Source organism: Corythoichthys intestinalis, chromosome 5, assembly GCF_030265065.1.
Source record: "Corythoichthys intestinalis isolate RoL2023-P3 chromosome 5, ASM3026506v1, whole genome shotgun sequence".
NCBI classification, from domain to species: domain Eukaryota; kingdom Metazoa; phylum Chordata; class Actinopteri; order Syngnathiformes; family Syngnathidae; genus Corythoichthys; species Corythoichthys intestinalis.
The window spans coordinates 40,000,009-40,025,961 of NC_080399.1; the positions used below are offsets into that span (position 1 = coordinate 40,000,009).

Genomic DNA, 25,953 nt, shown 5'->3' on the forward strand with positions numbered 1-25,953 from the left:
AAAGTCCCTCCTGTATCATGTTGACTTTTTATGTACTGCTTATCGTTTCATGTGTCAAGTATTTTTTTTTTTAAACACAAACACTTAAGAATAACAAAAATTAGATACAAATTCTTAAAATTTTTATTCAATTAAAAACAAAATGTAAAGAACTGATTTCCCCCATTATCACTTCATCACAGAGCCAACAAAATAGTTGCATGGACACAAAAGGACAATTATTTCACCATCACACTCCGTACCCAGGACAACCAAAGCTCATGGACCGAGCAGTCTTCCGACCTACGAGCCTTCTCCCAGATCTTGGCAGTGACCCTGTCTTTTCAGAAAGTTTACAGCCAGGCAGAGGGCTGTGCTTAGGGGACAGAGCAGCCTGGCGTGCCTCCTGAAGTTCCCTGTGGAGACAGAAGATATTAACTGATTGACGGCGATCACCGTTCAATAAATTTTGACAGTGATCATTGACTTTCAGCCTTCCCAGCTCAAACGGATTGGACGTCTATCGCAGTCAATTGCATTGAAGCATGATCATTTGCTACCAGCAATTATACCCCCAAAATATTAAACCGTTACAACTTTAACGTCAAATGTAATGGTTGACGATTATAAACTATCTTAAAGAGCTCACAAAGCTTTAAATTGTGACGCTGTTACCTTCACCCAGCTTAATGGAAAAAAAAGTTGATGTAAACAATAAGATACAGCCCTACTTTAACAAGCCCCTATTAAACGTAATGCCATAAAGTGACCAGTGTTAATCTTACTTTAAAAAATTACAGTTACAAATTACTAGCCTACCTGAATGTAAGAGTAATTAGTTACTTGGCAAAGTAACTGGTGATAATTTTCATTTTTTTCCTCAAAAAAAAAAAAAAACAGGTCACACAATGTGAAGTTTAAAGGGTTTTTGGGACAATTGGCCCGAGCCCAATTCTTTACCCTAAACTTAACTAGACACAGGGGTATTGCGGATATTGCGTTAACTAGATAGTAATCTTTGCTATGTGTGGAAGTCATTTAATGTTGTGAATCAACCATTAAAGTTGTTAAAATTGCTCCCGTTATTGCATTAGTTCTTCTGTCTAATTTTGACATGTGTAAGTTTTAAAACTATTTCATCATTTAAAGATAGAATTAAGTCATGATTTTGCCGATTTAGGAGCATTTGAGATAAAAAGTTACTTAGGTTCGCTAGGAAGGTTCTCTACAACAGAGCCTTCCTGAGAAGTCTACTGCTTTAAGATGGCAGCTGTTTACTAACGCATCTAGTTCTTTATTATACATGTTGCTAATGCAGCCGTGTCTGTCATTTGCATCTAGTTCTGTATATATGTGATATCTATCGAAGAATCATGTGGGCGTAGTTTGTAGGCTATCGGCTACAGTCAGGTATTATTGGAGCCACCTAGCATAGTAGCATTGCGTTTGCAACGGCGTCACACTCCCTTGCCTCCTCCCCACTCCTGCTCTGCTCTCTCGTCTCTGCGAGTCAGTCTTTCTCAGACTTTTCTCGAGTCAGTCAACCAACATGGTAACGCACGCTTTTCCTGCCTCAGTAACGGTAACGGCGTTGCCAAGATGAGAAAATTAATTAATTAGATTACTCACTACTGAAGAAAATAATGCCGTTAGTAACACAGTTATATTCTAACGCCGTTAATAACAACACTGATAGTGACACAGACCTGAAGTGTAAATAAAGCATAACTGTTACTCGCGGGGCCTTCTTACTTTTCAAGCATGGCGGTCCTGAACTTTTCTACATTCAATTCTCGACGCAACTGAGCTGCAAGTCTTCCGGTCCTCTCCTCTCGTAAGATGCTGTGCTTGCAGAGCTCCCTTGCAGACGGCCGTTTGCTTGGGTTTGGATCCAACAATAACTAAAAGACAGGATGAACATGCCTCATCAGAACGATCGTGTGAATTTCTACAAACATGAAATCCATTAGGCTTCATAGTGAGAAGTAAGGGCGTAGGTTTGCATAGGGACGGTAGGGACATAACACTACCAACTTTTCAGGATGCTGAAATTGTCCCCACCAACTTTTAAGCAACCATATTTGCATTGTATAATGGCTTCAGTTATATAGGTCATTTAGCTTGTCTTCCCATATGTTGTAAGGATAGAATCGACCCGACCATTATTAAGTGATTTACAGTACTTTCATTACTTACATTGACCCCTTTAATTGCTGAATGTCCCAGTCCATTTTTTCCCCTGAAACGCATGTTCGTTTGGCTGATGACTTGACCCACCCCCTGACACTCACACAGCCCCGACAGAAATACATGTCAACAACATGCTGCCTCCTCTGCCCCCTTCGAAGACGAGGGATATTAGTTTTTTTCCACCAGCAACAGCAGCCACTGTAAATAATGTAAAAATATGTCAATGTTGTGGAGGTTGGGAACACACCACTAATTTTGCTACTGAAAGTCCGACCTACATCAGAGTTAGCATAACATTAATCTGTGTGAATTTCTCGAACCCAAGGAGGCAGCTGCATTGAGAGAAATATCCTCCTGTAATTTTTTGACTGTTAACGTTAATTAAACTAAGAAATGTAGTGAACGAAGGATTACCCTCTTATAGATAGTTAATTGCTGATTAACAAGTTTGTATTTCTTGTGTACGCTAATATATTTTGTGTTCAAATATTGCAATTTAAATTTGCTAATAAAATCCAGAGATTTATTCTGGACGTTTTCAAAATGTTTCTTTAGTAGTTTTTGAAAACAACTGTTTGAATCGAACGGTGTAACACCTGAACCAATACACATGAAAGTTAGTACAAGTCAATACAGATTTATTTTGCATTGATCATTTAGCCTATCAATTGATAAGGTTAATATTGGTGAGAAATGTAGCCCTGACCCTCGTTCACCCAGTCTGTTTGGTCTTATGAATGTCCCTTCCCCAGCAAAAAGTGTACATGCAGGTTATGCTCTTATATCGTCGCTACCAATGTTGAGACCAAACCTACGCCTTTGGTGCGAAGGCTACCTGAAGAAGCTCTCTGAAAGGAGGGAAGAGGTCCCGTGGAAGCATAGGAAGGTAGCCTTCTCGGAGACGATGCCACTCTTCTCCATTTTGGGGCATTGGGGGCGCCCCTGCTGCCAACAGCACAGTAAGACCCAAAGCAAATATGTCTGCCATGGGAAGATGGGTGTAGTCCTGTTTAATAGATATGTATACACAAATTATGAAAAACTTTCAACACACAATATAGAGTAATTTCCTGGGCTTCATTTTACCTCATGTAGAACCTCCTTGGCCAAGAAACGGCTGTCCCCTTCCTCAACTTGAGGATTACTGATTGATGTCACATGACCCAGATCCCCTGCAGGATTGGTTGGAACAAGAAATTTTAGTTAATGACACATGTATTGAAAGTGCACAAATAGTAGTTCTTTTATAATTATTAATACCAATTTTGTATACAACTCCTGCTTGGTGGCTCCCTTCATTCTCTTCCTCACTGTCCCCTTCACCCACAGTGCTTGAAGCAGAACGCTGGCAAATGAATATATTACCTGAAGATAAAATGTTGTGATTAGGTTCCATACATTGCTCACCCCCAGCCCCCACCAAAAAAAGATGAAAGAAAACTTACTGGGCTTGATGTCCAGATGCACAAGTCCTAAACTGTGGATGTACTTCAGACCCATGGACACTTGCAAAAGCAAATCGTTCAACTCCGTCTCAGAAAACATCTCCCCCTGTAACTCCTTTGCCCTGATGACATCACTGAGACTTCCTCCTAATTCATGTGCATTCAAAACACGGCTTGATGTAGGCAAAACCACGTAATATCACACTTAAAGTAACGGCATCTTTATCGTGCGCATCCCAACAAAAAAAGAATTGTGTTCAATACATTCATAAAACTTAATTTTTCTGATTATTAATAGCGGAAAAAACAAAAGCCACTACTTCTAGTAAGTGGCCACCTGATACGGGGTCAGAATTTTTTTTATCAATCAAGCCAATCAAATACTAATATCCCAGAATGGCTACCTTTTCTAGTGACGTCATTGATACTCATTATCAAATGCACCAACACTAGGGTATATCAGCGTTTATGTGCATGGGTATAACTGATGTCACAAAATGGCTGTGCTTGTCAGAGGTGCGATTGTTTCGTGTTAAAAAAATTCTCCATTCTCAAAGGTTTAAGAAATTGCCATTTAGGGAACCATCTTTCACATGAAAGTCATTGATACCCGCAGTTTTCTGTGCCATTATAATCAAGCGGGGGGATGACAAAAACCTCACCGTTACAGTATTCATTTTGAATAATCATGTGGTCTTCTTCAGCCCACGCGGAATAATAGCGAACCACATGGGGATGGTGGCCAAGGACTGCGTGTGCATACACTTCTTTCAGAGCCAGCTGCCTATGAGGACAATGAATTTCAAGTATTATCTAATGAAGCATTTTGAAATAGTGTATGCAGTGGGGCAAATAAGTATTTAGTCAACCACCAATTGTTCAAGTTCTCCTACTTGAAAAGATTAGAGAGGCCTGTAATTGTCAACATGGGTTAACCTCCACCATGAGAGACAGAATGTGGGGGGAAAAAAAACAGAAAATCACATCGTTTGATTTTTAAAGAATTTATTTCCAAATTAGAGTGGAAAAAAACCATTCGGTCACCTACAAACAAGCAAGATTTCTGGCTGTCAAAGAGGTCTAACTTCTTCTAATGAGGTCTAACAAGGCTCCACTGGTTACCTGTATTAATGGCACCTGTTTTAACTCATTATCGGTATAAAAGACACCTGTCCACACTCTCAGTCAGACACTCCAAACTCCACTATGGCCAAGACCAAACAGCTGTCGAAGAAAACCAGAGACAAAATTGTAGACCTGCACCAGGCTGGGAAGACTGAATCTGCAATAGGTAAAATGTTTGGTGTAAAGAAATCAACTGTGGGAGCAGTTATTAAAAAATGTAAGATATACAAGACCACCTCGATCTGGGGTTCCATGCAAGATCTAACCCTGTGGCGTCAAAATGATAACAAGAACGGTAAGCAAAAATCCCAGAACCACACGGGGACCTAGTGAATGACCTACAGAGAGCTGGGGCCACAGTAACAAGGGCTACTATCAGCAACACAATGCGCCGCCAGGGACTCAAATCCTGCACTGCCAGACGTGTCCCCCTGCTGAAGAAAGTACACGTCCAGGCCCGTCTGCAGTTTGCTAGAGAGCATTTGGATGATCCCGAAGAGGATTGGGAAATGCGTTATGGTCAGATGAAACCAAAATAGAACTTTTTGGTAGAAACACAGGTTCTCGTGTTTGGAGGAGAAAGAATACTGAATTTCATCCGAAGAACATCATACCCACTGTGAAGCATGGGGGTGGAAATATCATGCTTTGGGGCTGTTTTTCTGCAAAGGGACCAGGACGACTGATCTGTGTAAAGGAAAGAATGAATGGCTGGGTCTTTCAGCATGACAATGATCCCAAACACACAGCCAGGGTAACAAAGAAGTGGGTTCGTATGAAGCATTTCAAGGTCCTGGAGTGGCCTAGCCAGTCTCCAGATCTCAACCCCATAGAAAATCTGTGGAGGGAGTTGAAAGTCCGTGTTGCCCAACGACAGCCCCAAAACATCACTGCTCTAGAGGAGATCTGCATGGAGGAATTGGCCAAAATACCAGCAACAGTGTGTGAAAAGCTTGTGAAGAGTTACAGAAAACGTCCGGCCTCCGTTATTGCCAACAAAGGGTACATAGGCTACGTTCATACTACAGGTCTTAATGCACGAATCCGATTTTTTGTCATATCCGTTTTTTTGGCGTGCCCGTTCAGACTGCCTTTATCCATTGAGACCGTTCAAGTATTACGCATGCGCACTAATTCGCAGTCCGACACGCGCTAAGCAAGAAGACCCGCATGCGCAGAAGCATCAAAACAAATGACAGACGTCATCCGTCATTCCAGGGATATTATATTTTGCTTTTCAAAAGGTGGACACAAATAACAGACATAAATAATCCCCGTTTAGGCTTATATTCAAAGTTTATATGGATCGATAGCATGCACGCACTGTCCGTGCACGTCACACACACACATACGGGCAGTTTGTCCCGATTCTCGGCCGTGGAGGAAATGTTGAAATATTGCTCACTTGGAACAGAGAGAAAACTGAACATTCTCAGGCTTATCCTCAACCCATTTTTATTTTTTATGACTGTTGTCAAGCTCAGCCCTTCCCCAGAAGCCCTGTTCACTTCAAGCTAGGCGCTAATAACGCACAGGTGCATCGCTACGGTAACGACTCTCTCGCTATTTGATGACGTAATTGCTGCATTAAATCCGATTTGCGGGACTGGACAGTACAGACCGCCGCGACAGTCTGGAAAAATGTGGCCCAGATCGGATTTAGACCACATACGAAAGTGACCCAGATCGGATATGAAATGGTCCCGTTCTATGCGACTTGTCACGTTCAGACCGTCAAGTTAATGCCTCACTCGAGTCGGAAAAACACGAAAAAATCGGATTCGTGCATTAAGACCTGTAGTATGAACGTAGCCATAAAGTATTGAGATGAACTTTTGGTATTGACCAAATACTTATTTTCCACCAGGATTTGCAAATAAATCCTTTAAAAATCAAACAATGTGATTTTCAGTTTTTTTTTCTTCTCCACATTCTGTCTCTCATGGTTGAGGTTTACCCATGTTGACAATTAAAGGCCTCTCTAATATTTTCAAGTGGGAGAACTTGCGCAATTAGTGGTTGACTAAATACTTATTTGCCCCACTGTAATTATGGTGAATTCACCTTAAAATGAGATATTACTTTACTGCAAGAACATGTTTTCTACAGGGGCAGTATGTACAGATCATTGTGTGGATAGGACATGGCTCAGAAACAGACAGCGTCACACAACCAACTCACTCATTGGCAGAGCCTGCGAGGGGTCGTCGGGATCGTTTGATGGCATACAGGCAACCATCCAGCCTCTTCACACACTTGTAAACGGTCCCAAATTCACCCACGCCAATGCGCTCCAGCTCCAAGAACTCGCTCTCGTAGCGCGACAGCATGAGGGCTTGGACAGCTTGTCTCTGCACGCGCGCACACATACACACGAACAGAAGGCCAAAGCATCTCTAAAGATGGAACCCACGTCACAGTGCTGAATGTTCAATTTAGGCTTGTTTATGCCACCATATATGGTCATCCATCCTGTGTTTGCACAATCTAAGGGCTTTGGTTCAGTCAGATTCTTTCGTTCAAGGGATTCCGGAAGAAAAATTGGCAGACAAACAGTGGAGGCGGCCAAAGATGACGCAGCCTCTGATAGTGAAATGCAGTCAGTGAGGAAAAAAAAAACAATAATTGTACCTTTGGTGGCAAGAAGGCTTCATCATCCTCCTCTGATGATGTCAGACTGTGTTTCAGCCTAAAAAGACAAAATACAACATTTTCATGCTGTTCTATTGGTAACGCCAAAACTACTAATCACATTTTGACACAGAAATATCTCCACCACAGCCAAATTGCCAAATCATGAAACAAACAGCCAGTTATGTTGAATGATGTTTTATATGCCATTTAGATGTTATCAGGGTTAATTGGTGGAATTTCTTGCTTTATTGATGGGGTTGGGGCCCTGTTGCAGTGAACGAGGCGTGTCCAAACCATTGGCACTTTCTTTCCCTGCGGTTTATAATCCAGTGTGGTTTATATGTGGATTTTTACAGGCTAATGAGCTGCATGTCTTTTGGTGTGAATAGAGGTTTTTCACATGACGTCACCGCACTTCCGGCATAAAGGCAACATCCATCTTGGACCTGATACCGTGCTTGTCTCTTGTACACACGCAGTAGCTTTGCAAGGCTACGTCGAAACTTTTAAGCGGCAATCTCCTTTCAAATTAGATACGCCATGACAAAATATGAAATGGTGAAGTACTGTGTAGGACTTGCTCTGTAGCGCCCATTTCATAGGAGGTATGCAAATTTATTATTATCATTTTTAATTATGCTAACATTTGTGTTTGGCCGCAGGCCCAAGCTAACACTGAGGCAGGGAAGATGCTTCAAGAGCAAAGCCTCGCACTTCCGCGTGCAGCGAGAAATAAAATCTAAGAATGGCTTCGATCTAAAGAGATGCGTGCACTTGAGTGTAGTAATGTAATTCACTAACTTATGCGCATTTATCCTGTTTTTATTTCTTCATTTTATTTCATTGCAGGAGAGCAAAGCAACAATCCTCTATGACCTGATTACGTGCCATCCATCTTTAGTCATGTGAAGACTACAGAGAAACAAAATACTGATGTATTACAGACCTTCTAACAATAGTTCAATAGTTACCAGTGATGTTAAGTGGATCAATTCAAAATACTGCATAAACGAGACAGAGGGGACTATTTATTGTGCCGCCCCATGAATTTCATATTCCCTGTTTGGCGACAAGTCTGCATGCAGTCCTTGTTTCCCATCTAGGGACAGCTCTGCTTGAAATGAATCTACGTGTAGGCAGTGTACATGAAAAATTCACTCACTTTACTGATGACGACGGTGTAAACATCGATGTGTTTTTCGCCAATAAAAGCTGCTTGACAAATCCTGCTAGTTTTAAAGGCTTTTAAAGTTTGGTGGGTGTAAAAACTCGTCATTTCCATCAGGTAATTATATACAGTGTATCCGGGTAATCTAAATGTGGCAGCTTGAAAGCTAACGTAATGTCTTATTTCGATTTACAGCTGGTAATCATTGTATTTTTTTTAGGAAATTTTCATTTTTGCGTGTGGGAAACGACGCCACCAGAAGGTCCAAAATGGAGGAATGTTTTTAATCTGGGCGGAAACCCGTCACAGTGAAAAACCTATATCCCAATATCCTATAGTCCAGTGCGGCTTATATATGAAATGCCATTTTCTAGCAAAATTTGGTGGTTGCCTCTTATTGTCAGGTGCGCCTTATATTCCGAAATTTACAGTATATTCAGATACCTTTAAATAACCTCCTAAATCAGAATTTTCAGATTTTTCCGGAAACAAAAAAATTACCTTTTGATTAAATGTCAATACTGTATTCGACCCCCCCCCCCACCCCCACCCCAAAAAAAATCAATTTATTCATTCGTTCTTCATGCAGCTTATCCTCACGAAATTCGCATGGGGTGCTGGCCCTATCCTAGCTAAGTATGTGCAGCAGCAGGCAGTGTACACCCTCAATTGGTTGCCAGCAGGGCACAACTATTCATGCACACGCTCATACATGGGGACAATGTGGAGTGTTCATTCAGGCTACCATGCATGTTTTGGGGATCTAGGAAGAAACCAAAGTACTCAGACAAAACCCACACAGGACAACATGAAAACTCCACATACGAAGGCCAGGGCCCGGGATTGAACTGTTGATCTCAGAACTTAGGCGGAAGTGCTAACCACTCTTCTACCATGCTGCCACTTTTCTAAATAATGACATAGGGAATTATTTTAAGTGGTAAGGATATACTGTATATACACACATATCTATACACACAAAAACACACACCTACCCACGTATATTTGAAGGACTTTACCTGCGGCCATAATGAGCGTCAGTAACACTTCTATGGCTGCTTTTCCATTGCTGCTGCTCACTGAACCTGCGTTCCGAGGTGGGGGTGAATGGGTTCACATTGACCGAAGGTGCCTGGATAAGGTTCGCAGCAGCAGAGTAGGAACGCAGGGTCCTCGGCTGTCTATTTATTCTTTTGGTAGAGTGAGGCTGTGATGACTTGGACAACAAACTCTAAAAGGGAAAGAACAGTACAGGCTTGAAGTTGGGTATTATTTGAAGACCACAAGAGGAACCAGAATGAGTTACTTCACCTTGGGTGTGCTAGGAGAATCACAAAGCGTCAGTTTCTTCCAAGAGGCGTAAGGTATGGGGCTGGTGCGTAAAGGTGAGGATAAACTGCTGTTTCGACTGTGGTGGCGCTGAACCCTGGGGGTCCGGCACGCTGGGCTACTGGGACTTCGCATCCTGGATGTGCAGTCTTCAGAGTTGTTTTCACTGCTGCTGCTGCTATCGCTGCTCTCCTTTTCACAACTAGAAAAGTCTAGTTGCTGGGGGAGACCGTCGAACAACATCGCCATGTTCTTCATAGATAATACACAGGTGTCAAACGCAGGATCTGGAGGCCAAATCCAGTCATTTGATGTCACTTGTTAAGCAGTACTTCTACAATTCTGCACCCAAATTGGAAATTATCTTCGCTTTTAATAATTTCTCGGGATTGTTATTTTAAATGAAGTAGTTTCTATATTTTCTGATAACAAAATGAGCAACCCATCAATTAATTGTAGATATGTAACAATATTTATACATCTTCGCTACGGTTTAATCTTACCAAAAGGAAACTAAAAGTACAATCTGGCTCATGGCAACAACAAAAAATAATTTGTAAGGATACACGTACAATGAGAATATTTTGTCAACATTTAATCAGCACATCGATCATTCTATCAGCACACCACGGACGTTTCTGAGGTGGAATACAATTGTTGACAGCGGAAATAAGTCTAACTAGACCCCAAACCTAGCATTTACCGAACTTTAAGAACTTAGGTACATAAACGTCGTGATACAGTTCAATTTTAATGGACACTTTTTATTTCTACTCACAAACGAGCCACTTTCGTCTCCGTCACGCTTGAACCTCGCGCGTCATATGTAAATGACTTCCTGTTTAAATAAATGATGTCACCGGGTTAATATATAATTGGCCACGTCATTTGTAATAAATAAAAAAGAAAACCCCACCTGTAATCCAATTTAAAAGCGTTTGCAAATAATTTAATAAATAAAAGTAAAATATATATATTTTGTATTTTATTTTATCCCATGTTTGCCACAACTGCAGGCATCTTGAACACTACTTTCCATGATTAATATAAATCTACGTTGGGCGGGGGTGAAAACTGATAGCAAGCACCGGGGGGGGGGGGGGGGGGGGGGGGTAAATTTATTGCTTTCGAGCAGAATGCGATCAGGTTTAGGATTAAATATGAACCCAAAAAACGAGGTCACAATGTGAGCAAGTGATATGGGCACGTGGGCGGAAGTGGTTACGTCACCAAAACAGAGTGGAGAGGGAGAGAGAGAAAGAGGGGAGGCTCTTCCGCCCCATCGCTACTGATGTGACAAGCTTACAAATGCAAAGAAAACATCACCACAAGCAAGACGAAACCATGTCGGCGCAGTTTTAACCTCCTCGATTCTCGTGGACGTCGAATAAGTGAATCGTTTCCACTCGGCCTGCCAGCCGTCGACGGCAGCGGCACCATGGTGGAGAAGTCGGACCGAGCCCCGCTTCTGGACTGGGAGGAGATCCCAGCGTCCCGCCCGAACCAAGCGGTTCCGTCGCCACCTGCGCCGCCGAAAGAAAAGGAGGATGCGACCTCAGGGAAGAAAACCTCGACGCCAGTCTGCCTCAAGGTGACAGAAATTGGCAGGAGGGACGACAATTCCCCTACCGCCGTCATCTGCCGCCCGACAGCTGTTGTTGACGGCAGGGAGAGAAGCCCGATGGGCCGGGAAAAGCTCCGGGGGCAGCTGGTACCTCCTTTCCCGGATCTGACCGTCAGAGATCAGTGGGAAGAGAAGGATCACATCGTGTCTGTGTTTGTGGTCACCTTTAACACACGATCAGGTGAGGACGACAAAGACGAACATACTCATCATTTTAATCTTTTAAAAGCAGGTGTGAAAGTGGTTACAATTTATTGCCGGAACTCACCGACGTGAAGGTCGCCACGGAGCCAGAAATTTTATTTATTTATTTGGGGTGGGGGTGGGGGGGCAAACCTCTTAAACTACTGAAATGCAAAGAAAACTGTTTTAGCAGCTATTTCCATAACACATACAAAAACTGATTTTCATTCAAAATTGTATTGTTTCAATGAAAAATAAAAGTTAACAAAAACAGCAATAACCCCAACCTCCATCTTCTAATTTTTATTTACCCTCATTTCCTCACATACTAAATGCCAAATCTCAATTTTAACTACTTAAGAACCCAGAATGTACGTATATTAAAACTGAAGTTAATTTAAACATGTACTTTTTTTAAATAATAAAGATATAAGTAACATACATTCAGAAAAATAAGTACAAATGACTTGTATAATGCAGAGTGAAATGAAATATATTTTGAACATTGCGCCGACATTGACTTTTTTAATCATAAGGAAATGAATAAGTAGCCTAACATAAATGAGCAAATGGAAGTCCAAAGCGCACATTGACAGCTAAGATGTTCTGAACCTCCCCATCAGAGCAAATAAAACTAAATATGATAAATAAGCCTCCTCAACACTTTCGCTTAAAGCAGACATGTCCAAAGTCCGGCCCCGGGGGCCAAATGCGGCCCTCGGTCAAATTTCATCCGGCCCCCAGCCTCTGTCATAATAATCATTAACATCTGGCCCACATAGACTTAATATATTGGTCAGCAGTACTGCTACCAGCATATGAAGTAGCTTACACACTAAATGCTGCTCCTCATTTACCCACGAAAAGGAAGCAGCACTCTAAGCAACATTACCCCGTGTGACCTTTTACTCCCAATTTTCTAAAATGGCGACAATCAACAAAAACTGTTGACTGCGACGGCAGACGCTTCAGGGATAGGTGGAAATTGGAGTATTTCTTCACTAAAATACGCAACAGCTGTGTCTGCCTCATTTGCAAAGAGACAATGCGCTGTTTTTAAATAGTTCAATGTTAGGCGATATTACCAGAGGCGATTTTACCAAACAAGACACGCTGACATGTACAAAAAGATTACAGGGAAGAAGCGAGAAATTGAAGCAACTTGAAGCTAGTTTAATTTTACAGCAGCATTATTACATTATTACATTTCATATAACAGCAGTATTTCGCAAGAGCTCGAGAGTCGAAAGAGAACGCCACAAAGGCTAGTTGTGAGATTGTTGAAATTATTAATTTAAAAAATTAGGGCTGCAGCTATTGATTATTTTAGTAGTCGATTAATCGATGAACTAGTTAGTTCGAATAATCGAGTAATCGGATACGGAACATGAAAAATTAAAATACCTGAGCTGAGCCTCAAACGGTATAAAAAATAAATAAGGATTGACAAAAGAACAATGGCTAACTTACATTGCAAATGTCTGCTAGCTTAAATGCTATAAAACACTAACACTTTTTTTTTTATTTACAATGCGCTTGACAAATCGTTCAGACACATATTCCCACAAAAAAAAACAACAACTGCTAAATATACCAATAAACTAAATTACGAATGCATTTAAAAAAAAAAACAAATTTTGCTAAAACAAAAACTTGGCTTATGTTGGTTTTAACATGGAGCAGCTGGATTCAGCCATGTGAAATGAGGCAGACTAGAGGGCAGTGTATCACTTTAATTAAACGAATACTTGAAGCAGCAAAATTTAATTCGAATCTTTTTTCTTTAATCGAATACTGGAGTTAATCGATTCATCGTTTCAGCACAAAAAAAAAAAACCCAATAAAGCAAATGTGACACACAGAATGGCTTGCTAACATTTCCTTAAATATATTGTTCTACGTAAAGGACGTCGGCCAAGGTCGGCCCTCCACATTTTTACCACACCAAATCTGGCCCCTTTTGCAAAAAGTTTGGACGCCCCTGGCTTAAAGATTTGATCCATTTTATGTTGCATTGCCCTTTTTTTGTCGAATCAATGCAACAAGCTTTTTTTTTGTTGTTGTTGTTCCAGAAAACATGCACATTTGAACCATGCAGAGCTAACCATCTCTGCTGATCACATGTCAGTATGTAAGCCAATTGAACGGATAAATGAGTCCAGGCGTTTTGCTTTACTGCGTGCATTCGCACTTTGACGTGACTCATCATCGTCAGACTCAGATAACTGCAGCAGCTGGGGAAACCTCCATCCCGTCCGTGGAATAAAATCGATAATAAATATTGGTGGAAACGGATAACCCTACACAGGCACTTTATTATGCTTGTTGTTACCACTTGTGTATGTAAATCTGATGTTGGTAGATTGTTTTCGTCTGGAGCTAAAATGCATGTGTGGCAGCTTAGCATTTAAAATTTTTTTTTATTACATAGCGTTTTGACAGTTGCTGTCATATTTTCGGAAACAAAGCACCGTGTACCGGAACAGCATTCCGGCACTGAATCTTATACCGGAACTGCGTTCTGGCCCTGAATCTTATACCGGAACTGCGTACCTGACCGTTCTGGCCCACTTTCACCGCTGTTTAAAAGACTGGCTGCATGGCAAATAGCACACTCAGTCAGTACCAACATTACTACCACGTCGTCCGTCAATAAAAACAAAGTATAGCTGCATTCATCATTTTAAACCACCGTAACATTATTCCAAAAATGAAATGTTGATAATGTTTCATTTAAAATATAGGTTACCGAAGTATAACATGTTAAAAAAAAGACAAAAATCAGTCGTCCAAATGTATTGTACTTTGGTTTAAAGTTAAATACAACTGAACTGTTGGAATAAAATGTCCTGAACATGAAAATATAAAAATGTATTAAAAAAAAAAAAAAAAGCCTAAACAGTCTGGAAGCATCACTAGCTTCTCGTGAAGCCCTTTGAGATGTTTTTGATGATTTAGGTTTATAAATAAATTGACTTGATTTTTTAATGCTGTATGTTTCATTTACAGCTATTTAGCTAGTCCTTTTTTCCTATGTTCCATCTTAGAGAGATCACATAGTGATCACAGTGGTTCTCATACTGCACTTTGAGAATCAGCGCCTTAAAACATGTGCAAAACTTTGCTGATGGTGAGAGGAAAAATGATTACTGATTACTTTAAGACACATTCCTTCTCTTCTAATTCTAATTCTGTCACGACAGCCAGTGTTAACTTCTGCAAATGTGATGAGGACGTGCTTGAGTATCCTTGGTCTTCATAATAGCACATTCTTTGGCTTCAGATTTGGAATGCTTCAATATCATGAGAACTATATGTTACTAGTGAGGAAAAACTAAACACAGATGCATATTGTGTATGTTACTTAACATCTAGCCTTCACAAGCAACGCGCAGATGTCAACCAGACATTTTAGGCCTACTAGAAGTAACACGAAGTTGTCCTGCTAGAGTGCAGAAAGTGGGAAAGCTGTAGTTGATTTAACATTACAAATAGTACAAATGGATCTGTATCTGTAGAAGAGATGTTTTGGTGTAGTTATTGAATGGTACAATTTATTGATATTAAAACCATTCTATTAATACGTTTCAATGAGATTAGCTGCTTCACGTGGAGTATAATTCAATAGCTGAGTCATTGCTGTCCTACCAGGCCTGACCTCTTCTTACAACAAGAACTGAGTGAAAAAGAGGAAATGATCCTGATGAAAGTACAGTACTGAAAGCGGACATTTCAACACGAGTAACTGTGTGTAATTCCATGGCAGGAAACATGATAGAGTGGTGTCTACCTCATGACATCAACCTGGATGGAGTTGAATTCAAGGCAATGGCCAGTGGTTCCCATAGGATTACCAACGACTTTATGTATGTCTGGCAACCTGCCCATTAAGTCCAATAAGTATTATCATCGCACATCTTCCACTTCTGATTCTTTTGTGACCTCCCGGTAGATATTTCCGCAAAGGCTGTTACTTTGGGCTCGCCTGCTTTGCCAACATGCCTGTGGACAATGAGTCGGAACGAGGAGCCCGGATGAAGTCTGTCGGAATTTTATCTCCTTCCTACACCCTTCTGTATCGCTACATGCACTTTTTGGAGAATCAAGTTAGGTAAGACATTTTCATTCCCTTCTCAGCCAATTATTGTCTTATTGTCCTTATTGTTTTTATTTAATAGACTCCAGTTAAAGAATCCAGGCCATTATTCTCCACTGGAAGCCTTCTATGAAGACAAGAAGGCCATCCTTCCACTGACAGGAAATGGCCTGATCACGGCTTGCCCTACCTGGAGCGTGACCACCATCAACCGCTGTATGCATCCGGAAATGAAGGTCAGAATGACTGAATCATGTATCTCTCATGTATTTCGCTAATGCTCAGCGTGGTCCTGAACGATTTTGTACTTTGTGCAGATCACTCACCCAGCCGGCTGCATGTCCCAGTTTGTCCAGTTTTTTGGAGAGCACATAATGGTGCTGTGGAAGTTTGCACTGCTTCGGAAGCGACTCCTCATCTTCTCCCCGCCACCTGTAGGTGTGGTCTGCTATAGAGGTGAGAAGCTGATGTCTTGTGAACAACAGTAAACACTGTACACACACATACTAGTACATGTTGACGCAAAGTTAACCAAATGGAGTTGTGATTTACAGTCTGTATGTATTAATAGATATGATGTATTTGTCATTTTGTCTTCCATGTGTCAGTTTACTGCTGTTGCAGCCTAGCCAACGTTTCTTTACCTGGAATTGGAGTGTCCGTGCCTGAATTGCGACCTTTCTTCTACATCAATGTAGCTGACATCCCTGCATTGGAAACACAGATGTCATATGTTGCCTGTGAGTGCACCTGAAACATAACCTAAGGAAACAATATCCAAAATCTGTGTACGAGCATTTCTGCATTATGATTTCAGGCACTACAGAGAAGATTTTTGAGGATAAGAAAGAGCTGCACGATCTGTACATTGATAACCAAAATGTGAAAACACACAGGAGCCATTTGCTGCCGCTCCTGCGACTCAATGCTGCAGATAAGGAGAGGTACAGGAAACTCAGCGAACAGAGGTATGCAACACCATGTAATATAATGCTGAAACAACATCACAAGTAAAATGATACAAATCCCATTAATTGGGTCCCGCTCTGCCCAAGTTGATGCAATAAAATGATAAAAGAGTACAATGATGACCACCTAATCAATATGACATGATTTATGCTTCTAGCACTTCTACATTTATTGGGCACACATTTAAATACTGTACTATGAAATGAAATGAAATAATAATTAACAAAAACAAACTACTTTAGAGTGATATCAGGGGCTATAACCATAAGGTATTTTTCTTTTTAATTTTTTTAATTTACATTTTTCTTAATTTCGAATTTTACAGTCCTCTTCACCATGTTTAGCACCACTTCATTTTCAAAAGCATAATCTCTAAAAAAAATCTAATATATGATTGAAATTTACTCCTTTCTATAATCAAGATATTTTGAGGTACAAATATTTTAGCAAAGGCAATAGATTTTTTTCCCCCACGTGATTCATTTTTTTTCAGAAGATAGTAAAAATTATGTACTCCAATTTCATGGCTGCCAATAATGGTGAGCAGGATTGTATTTATTAATTTTTAAATATACAAAAAATATTTTTAAAATGCCACTAATGATTAATAATTACTTTGTTTTTTGTTGTACCGTATTGGCCCGAATATAAGACCCTGATTATAAGACGACCCCCTCTTTTTCAAGACTCAAGTTGGGAAAAAAAGACTTTTCGAACACCAAATTAATTTTTATGCAAAAAATATATACAGTAAATCTGAAACAAATCATTGTAACAATATATTTGAGAGAAAAAGCATGTTATTTTGCCTCATTCAAATCTTAATATCTGAACATTTAAATATGTAAACTAAAGTGCAATCACATTCGTGAATGAATGACTTCTGGTTTTTGAAATGTAAATAGACCAATCTATTGTGATGAAACAACACAAATGCAATAACTGCATTATTGCATTTGTGCTATTTCAAAATAAAGACAATTGGGTTTTAACATCCAAATTATTTTTCCAGGCAAATGTTGCTTTACTCCCAGGAAGTGGATGGAGACTGCACGTCGAATGAGGAGGATCTTTTTATTGTGTGAGTATTTGAAATGTTTACTCATGGAGAATCCACAGTGCTTACAAAAAGGCTGCACACGTGTGCCAACCACTGAGACAATCATGAATGATATTCCCTCAAATTACTTTTTATAACCTTGAACCTTTATCCTTCTTGCAGGTTCTTCATGGAGCTCAATAACCGTATCTTCCAGATCCTATCCGAGGTCGCAGGGAGCGCTGATCCCACCCTGACGGCCGAGCATGTAAGAGCCATGGGGCTGGACCCACAAGGCGATCACTGCTTCCTGGTGGAGCTGCTGGAGTTGTATGGTGTTGACGTCACTCTGGTTATAGATAACCTCTGCTGCCACTAGCCTTGGAAATCCAGGATTTACATCCAATGTTGGTGAAATTCACACACATCCACTCACACACTGAGACACTATGTTCACCCTGAGCCTTCATCTGTTGCCTGCTTTCCTGTCATCAATGTTTGTTTTCCTTTGTGTACATTGTGTCATCTGGTTGTTCAAGGAGAATGGACTCACTCCTGTCGGATGGGGCTGTATTTAGCAGTCATATCACATTTTGTTTTTGCTTACTTGACTTAATTCCCGTTTTCAACACTGGATGCGCGGTTGAGAATATTACCATGCACCAATCACGCAGAGCTTGGTTAGTGCAGGAATGGAAATGGACTGTCATACCGATGTGATTCTTGGACATCTGAGAAAGGAATGCTTACATGGGCATTTTTTTTTTTTGTAAATGAAGCAATAGAAGTCTGCATCTTTGTCAGCTCTCAGCCTTTTTTACATTATTTAGTTTTGTTCACATTTTGGCACCTTTAAAATGACACTTAAGGTCTTTGATGAATGTGATTTTACGACACAAAGTTATCATGAATGCTGCACCTTTTTGCGGCGTTTGCCACGAGACTACATCTTGATGCACATGCTGATCATGCATATTATACACTCAGAAAATAATCAGCTTTGTACCTCATGGTACCTTGTTTTGTCCCTGGTACACGAAAGTACTCTGGACTTTTGACTTTTTTTTTTTTTTTTTTTTACTGTGGTGAAACAAACATACTGTACATTTTTTGTTCCTAGAATTGATTAAGTTTTGCTATGACGCATTAACTAGCATTAGTTGTCAAGTCATTGCTTATTGGAACTTTTCAGGTCGGTAACAGGATCTGTCAGCATTTCGTTAATAGTTGAGAGACACCTACGGCCTCCCAGCATACAAGTGTCAAAATCAGGAAAGACGGAAAATGAGCTAATTTCTGACACTTGTGGGGATTTCTGTGTTGTGGGGTTGTAAATGGGTGGTTAATAAGTTTACAACAGCACTGAGACTGGAAGACCAGCTTCACAGGGCTTTTTTGAATGAGGTTTCCTTGGTGGATTGCCAAGGAGATCCTCCTCTTCTTTGCAATGAAGTTCTTTTTGTGTCGGGTAAACTAAGCAGAAGCTTTAACTCTTCCTTATTAAAATTCACCAAATAACCCCCCTTCCCCTGCTTCTTTTCATTGCCATCTCATTGAGCAAATCCAAGTCTGGAGTGGGATCAAGTGTGTTTGAACACCGCTGGCACCCTGTGGAAGTGATCAATCTCAGTGCCAGTCGAGATAATTTTGTTCCATGTTGGAACACTGTGGCTGGGGCTAATATAAATTCACAGAAGTTTCTCAAATATCTCATTAAATTGTGGCAAAATGAGAAGCTGTCAATCCAGGCTTAAATTATGAAAGATGTCCAACAGCCTTATTGCGGTTTACCACATGCTTTGTTAGGTTGGTTTATAAAACAGCAAGTGCAATTTATATTGTACCTATTTTTTTTTTAATAAACCACTTATGCTTTGTTTATTTTTAAATGGGGCCTTAAGGAAATAAGGACTTACATCAGTGGGTCTGTTATACTTATGCTGTATGTGTTTGTCAAAAGATGAAGTATAGAAAATATTTCTCAGCACATATGGTCCTTTTTGGACCAGTTAATTTTTCAGCAGCTTCCAATATTATTTGCATTACTGGTGTACATTAAATGTTAAGTGAGTGTACATACACACAAATCCACACTTGTGTAAGACTCGTTGTGGACATATTCACTGTTGTGTATTGGCCTTGGCTACAATTCCTGTACAATGTGTCTCACTCTGAATGTCCAACATAGCTAAACTATTGCACACAGTGTACATTTTCTACTTGACAGCAAGGTATATAAATTGTCACTGTAACTAAACCTAACTATACACATGAAGTCAATAGCATGAGCAATTGTGAATTTTACTGTACTTTGTATGAAAATAAAACAATGACTGATTAACATCTTTCCTCTTACCATTTTTTATATCCATGTCACCCTTTTATATTACCAAAAAAGTTAAATGTGGGTGTTCAGAGTGGCACGACACTCGTTAGATACTTTATTAGGTACATGTGGAACCCAGTTCTACATCAGTTGCAGCCAATAAGTTAAGTGCATTATGAATTTGACTCTCTTAGGTAAATAGTACTAATACATGACTTTGATTACCAGACTGTTACTATATTTTTATATAAAAAAATAAATAAAACAGGCACAAGTCACAAACCTATCTTGACCAATGGCCTTTTAATAAAGTTATAAAATACAAGATACGCTGATTAAGATGGGAATGCAATAGGACTGAGAACCATTTGATCTTTTCTTATACATGATTCAAAACTCAAGGTAAAAGGTGTATTATTTTTGTATGTTACTTGGTCTGGTCATCATGTTTCTCTGTTTTTTTTTGTTATTTTCTTAGCTTGTTATTTTTTTCCCCTCTCTCTTTTCACTGCATCTGTGACAGAAGCTGTTGTCTGCGCTCTGCACTCATGAAAAAATGTAGTTTCCGTGGCAACAGCCTTATCTCCACAGGCATGGCCTCAAACTCTTCGTTGTCGATGTTAAAGAAACCACCCGTGACCTGTAGGGGGACAACACAGAGGTGAATTGTGAGACAAGCCGTGCTTGACTTTATGTCGTCCTATTATCGTAATTATGCCTGAAGGTTGCTTAAAGACACCTCTGGTAGCTTCAGCCGGCAAGCGCTAGCTTCTAGTTTTGTGGCGTTTGCAGAGAAGACACTTGGATCGTTATGTTTTTGGTTTCTGTAAGGAATAGGGAGAATACTGTACTTGTCTTTAAACAGTGAATTTCAATGTACTTATAGTCGAAAATGACGCCAACCCGACAGTGATGAATTCACCAACGGTGAAGTTTTGGGACTCCGCACAGATCATCATGGAGTCATTTATGCGCTGCAGGTTGACAAAACAAATTAGGAGACAGAAAATTATGGAACACTTTTAAATGTAATTTTTGCATATGATGCCATACGGACGTGCTCAACAGGGTTCTTGTTATGCGTTTGAATAAACAGCTCGACTGAAGATAGCTTCTGTTCCTCCCATTGCTCCGGTTCTTCTGTTTTGGGAGGCTCTGCACAAAAACGGTTGTATTGACTACAAGAATACATGTACACTCAAAACACAGTCATCTGCACACCCCAATGTCAAAAATACCTCCTGGGGGTGGATTCCAGTAGTTTCTCAGCCGGCGGATGATTCGGTAGAGCAAGTTGGGTCGGGGGGGCTTATGAGGAGGCAAGTCAGGGGGCCGAAGGGTGGGAGCCAAATAGTTCACTGTGACGTCACATAGTAAGGGCCACTCCTATGTTATTTTAAAACGATGCACAATACAAACACATGACAGACTGATGCATTTTGTTGCAATATATGTCTGTGCATACTCTGACAAACCTACCCGAAGGGTGCGAAACCAATGAGCAGCATTTGTCTTCAATGGTCCAAGATACCAATATCTATGTAAAAGGTTCATAGGTTTATTTCATTCTATACACTAAAATATTACAACTTCTTTTACTTGAAGGTTTTGTCATGACATTGCATTAATTTTATTAATACAGTTCCACATGTTATTTTGTAGAATTGTCATCTGTGAGACAACAAATTATAGTTGCATTTGTGGTATCTTGTTATCAAAATCCATTAATATTTAGAAATGAGTTCAAATGACCAATGGTTGACAGGAAAAATACAACTAATGTGACCAAAATTGTAAACCTTACTTGCTAATAGTTGCAGAAACATCTCGAAAAGCACCCCAACGCAGTCCTGTCAAAGCGAAGACGGGCTTCTCTCGTTCCCCCTTAAAAACACCCCTAACATTTACATTCATCTCAAAGCAAAAGAAAAATCTCTTATCAGTGCAAGTGAATTGCACATTTATTTAAAGAGGCTTCTCACTTCGATTTGTAGTACATCCAGAGGCACGGTTTCCCCCTTCAGGATAGACAGTGTCGCTGACGTAATGTCCCTGTACATTTGGAGGCAATCAAAGTAAATAAATGGCTAAAAAATAACTCAGTACAATTTTATTCAATAATTTAATGTTTATTTCAATAAGATAAATGAATTTCAATTTGCTATGCATTTTGCTGCACTGTGCTGTGCTTGTACAATAACACTAAAGTTGACTCATAATCTAATTCCTGAAACAAACCACTGATTTTGGTCCGCGGGTCACACTCAATGCAATGAAATCTCATGTGGGCCGGACAAGTTTATTTTTCGCCAAATAAGTTAACTCACTAGCTGAATGAACATTCGTTCATTCGCCCTCCAAATGGATTGGACGTCTAGCGCTGTCAACGGCACTAAATTATGCGCATCCACAGCCTGTCCTCCCAGTTTGATTCAATTGGACGTCTATCATTGTCAGTGGAAGGCAATTTTTAATTTTGGGTATCTTCATTGTGATTTTAGGCCATTTCTGGGCCACTTCCTGTTCATTGGTCACCTTCTGTTGTTTTTGAAGCATTTCCAGGTAAATTCAAGTCACTTCCTGCTGGTTTCTGGGCATTTTTAGGTCACTTTTTCAGTAATTCATTGACAGCCATTGACGGGGCTTGACGCACAATACCATTTTGATAGGGAAGGAGCGAATAAACAAATGAATGTGGACACAAAAGTGAGCCCAGAGCAGGAGTGCACATATCTCAGTTTTTCCGACGCTAATGTCAAAATGAAGGTATGTGATTCTGTATCTACAATATAAATAAGGTACAATGTGACTGTCAGGCAGAACAACCCCATGAGCCTGAATTGGGCCCACGGGGTTGTGGTGGTCCGCTTCTGGCTTGCGGGCTGCATGTTTCACACCACTGCTCTGAATATTCTAGAGCTGAAACGAATATTCGAGTAACTCGAGTTTAAAAACTGATCCGAGTAATTTTATTCACCTCGGGTAATCGTTTAATTTTGACAGCTCTAAGCATCACATTTTGCCCGGACTACTTTTAATGCGGGACAATGCGCTGATGTCACGTACGTAGAGGAAGAAGAAGAAGAAAAAAAAAAAAAAACTTACTACAGCCGACAGCCGCTACAAATGACACCAACGTTGCAAAAAACTAGCCCGCATGATGCTACGGTGGTAGCAGGTAGCGTCTGATGCGTCTCATAGAGATCACATGTATGTTGAACTAGCGTGTTAGTGTGGCTAACGTGTCTTACACACAGGCTTTATTTAATCTTTGAAAACATAGCGCTGTAGAGTGATGAGGGTGTAAAATAAAAATTTAATAATGCCAACTGTCAATTTTAGCTCAGTAGTCATTGCTGGATGAAACACCAAGTAGCACTGGTCCCTAATGTGTATCATACATTTATTTTGAACACTGCAAAAACTCAAAATCCTATCAGGACTTGCAGTTTTCCCCAAACTACGGACCGCGGGCCGGATACGGCCCGCCTCCACATTTGGGCCGCCCCCTGAACAATTAAAAAAAAAAAAACAATTAAAATTTTTTACTTTTTTTATTTATTTCCCTTTTTTTTTTTTTTTTTTTTTTTTTGTGAACAACCCAGAGATGGTTATGTGGTTATTATCTATTTATCTAATAGTGTTATTATAATATATTATTTTTTTATTTAAAATTTTATTTACTTTTGTTCTGTGAAAAAGCCAGAAAGGGTTATTTGATTGTGGCTTTCCGAAAAACAATACATTTTTACATTTAGGCACTCCTGCAATTGTCACACTTTTTCTGTTACAAACTGACCCCGGCCCCTCATCAGACAAGGGAAAAGTTATGTGGCCCTCACAGGAAAAAGTTTGGGGACCCCTGGTTTAGACTAACTTAAAACTACAACTTAAAAATAGCTTGACACAAATAGAAATTCAATTGAAACACGTGGGAAAAACACCTAACTTTTAAGTGAAGTGTGTTATCAAGCGTAATGGCATTTTTAGGTAAGAAATATATATATTTTTTTATAAGATCTAAAAGTTTTTTTTAAGTGAAAGCAGTGAATTAATCTTTTTTTTTAAAATTCTCGTTACATCTGAGATTAAATTGTTGGCTGTTTTCAACAATGTACATCGAAAATAAAGACATTGATTGACTGAAAATGGTTCAATATTAGACGAATTGTCTTTTTTTCTCATGTATATTTATAATTGCTCTTCACCTAAAAATGTATGTTTTATCCGATTACTCGGTAAATCGATAGAATTTTCAGTCGATTACTCGATTACTAAAATATTCGATAGTTGCAGCCCTAAAATATTCCACTACTCTGATAATAAATCATACATTCACAGAACCAAACAGGAGAAAACCCTACCCCACACCCCCAAAATATTAGAATAGAATAGAAAAGAAATTGTGAGGCAGCATATTAAGTGTCAAAAGATTAATACTCACTTGACCTTGTTGTCACTAATGATGTGAAGACTGGCACTCACGGCGTTACGAGTGCCAAGTGGAATGAATCCAATCGGTGTGCGACTGAATGAATCCTGTAGAATTAAACATAATTTGATCACATAAAAACAGAAGCAAATCACAAATTTCTAAAGTACAGTACTTTACAGTATATGATGATAAGGGTAAACCTACTTGATCTGACCTCCGTAGCAAACCTGTGATGACTTCCTGCAAAGTACCATCTCCTCCGGCCACAATCAGCATATCTGTGCTTTCCATGAAATCCATCATTTTTTTGGCTTGACCTTCATAATCTGTCTATAAGCAAAAATGAATGGCATGCGGTCCATTTTTGTGGCCTTCAAATTACCTCAATTTCCAATATATGGCGACTGTAAAAACATACCTTGACCACTGTAACCTCAATGCCAGCCAGATGTAAGATTGGGGCAGCATTCTTTTCAAACAAACTGTTGGCTTTCCTGGGAGTGATGGAAACAAATAGTAATGGAAACAAAATTGGAAAGAATTGAAAAGTTGTTTTTTAACTCACCCATTGCAAGCTGCAGGGTTCAGGATCACTGTAGCTTTCTTTAAACCTTCACTTGGCGCAATTAACTGGCGCCCAAATTCCTACCAATTAAGAGTTTTAAATAGTTTTGTATCGCACTAGAATTTAGTGACTATGAAAATTTTGAATTTCCTTGGACCTACCCTTGCTTCTAGGCACGCCTCTCTTCGCACCATTTTGTCACTAAAACGAAAACCAAATTTGAGGCAATTATGTGAAAAATCTTATCGATATTTGTTTTGTCCAATTCGCATTGATACTCACCAATATTTACCATAAAGCCAGTGACTTCCGTAAGATAGGACGCACACTGCAAACGTGGACTTCTTCCAATGACTACGCAAGGTCCGAAACACTTTCACAACCCGTGACATTGTTCAATAAATCTAAACGTTCTACAACTAAAAAGAATGACAAATGTTATACCGTGATATATTCATGCAATAGCGGTCATTGGTTTCAACAACTGTCACCAGCGTGGTGGTGTTACACCAAAATAATACGGGTAGACATGATGAAGGGAATAGGTTCCACATGTAGTCTTATTAAATATTTAATGAGAAGAAGAACCATATAAGCCTTTATATAGGCCTGATAAATATCAAAATATATTTGCGTATTGAAATTGGAAAAGAAAAGCTATGTCCCATCATGGCATTTTTTGACAACAATTCCCATAAAAGAGGTTCCTAAGACCCTGCCTGATAATTATTGTTGTAATGAATTGTGTCACGTTTTCAGTTCAGCGCAAAATTTAAATCTCTGACACAGCTAAAATTTGAAGTGACTTTTTCCAGAGTAAATGCTGTAAAAAAAAAAAAAAAAAAA

General features: G+C 39.7%; 3 protein-coding genes across 4 annotated transcripts; 1 reads left to right on the forward strand and 2 right to left on the reverse strand.

The window, feature by feature from the left end:
* Positions 1 to 137: 137 nt before the first annotated feature.
* wee2 (WEE2 oocyte meiosis inhibiting kinase) lies at positions 138 to 10,708 on the reverse strand. Of its 2 annotated transcripts, none has more exons than XM_057836708.1 (12): positions 10,649 to 10,708; positions 9,853 to 10,122; positions 9,561 to 9,772; positions 7,371 to 7,428; positions 6,921 to 7,090; positions 4,277 to 4,398; positions 3,615 to 3,761; positions 3,430 to 3,534; positions 3,256 to 3,341; positions 3,005 to 3,175; positions 1,732 to 1,880; positions 138 to 395 (listed from the first exon to the last, which is right to left on the reverse strand). In XM_057836708.1, exons 2-12 carry the CDS (start codon positions 10,117 to 10,119, stop codon positions 230 to 232), a joined length of 1,653 nt encoding a protein of 550 aa, XP_057692691.1. In that variant the 5' UTR covers positions 10,120 to 10,122; positions 10,649 to 10,708; the 3' UTR covers positions 138 to 229. The 2 variants fall into 2 exon arrangements, with proteins under 2 accessions (XP_057692691.1, XP_057692690.1); XM_057836707.1 differs by having other exon boundaries at positions 9,853 to 10,157.
* A 375-nt stretch (positions 10,709 to 11,083) lies between these two features.
* dennd11 (DENN domain containing 11) lies at positions 11,084 to 20,122 on the forward strand. The gene is made up of 9 exons (XM_057836714.1): positions 11,084 to 11,675; positions 15,444 to 15,543; positions 15,630 to 15,788; positions 15,856 to 16,009; positions 16,091 to 16,229; positions 16,382 to 16,513; positions 16,591 to 16,741; positions 17,755 to 17,823; positions 17,965 to 20,122. The coding sequence occupies exons 1-9, from the start codon at positions 11,309 to 11,311 to the stop codon at positions 18,158 to 18,160; spliced, it is 1,467 nt and encodes a 488-aa protein (XP_057692697.1). The 5' UTR covers positions 11,084 to 11,308; the 3' UTR covers positions 18,161 to 20,122.
* agk (acylglycerol kinase) lies at positions 17,965 to 25,780 on the reverse strand. Its single transcript, XM_057836715.1, has 14 exons — positions 25,390 to 25,780; positions 25,269 to 25,308; positions 25,108 to 25,187; positions 24,961 to 25,036; positions 24,747 to 24,872; positions 24,552 to 24,646; positions 22,090 to 22,159; positions 21,912 to 21,991; positions 21,587 to 21,644; positions 21,346 to 21,493; positions 21,165 to 21,262; positions 21,011 to 21,081; positions 20,847 to 20,931; positions 17,965 to 20,747 (listed from the first exon to the last, which is right to left on the reverse strand). The coding sequence occupies exons 1-14, from the start codon at positions 25,497 to 25,499 to the stop codon at positions 20,613 to 20,615; spliced, it is 1,272 nt and encodes a 423-aa protein (XP_057692698.1). The 5' UTR covers positions 25,500 to 25,780; the 3' UTR covers positions 17,965 to 20,612.
* Between the last annotated feature and the right edge of the window lie 173 nt (positions 25,781 to 25,953).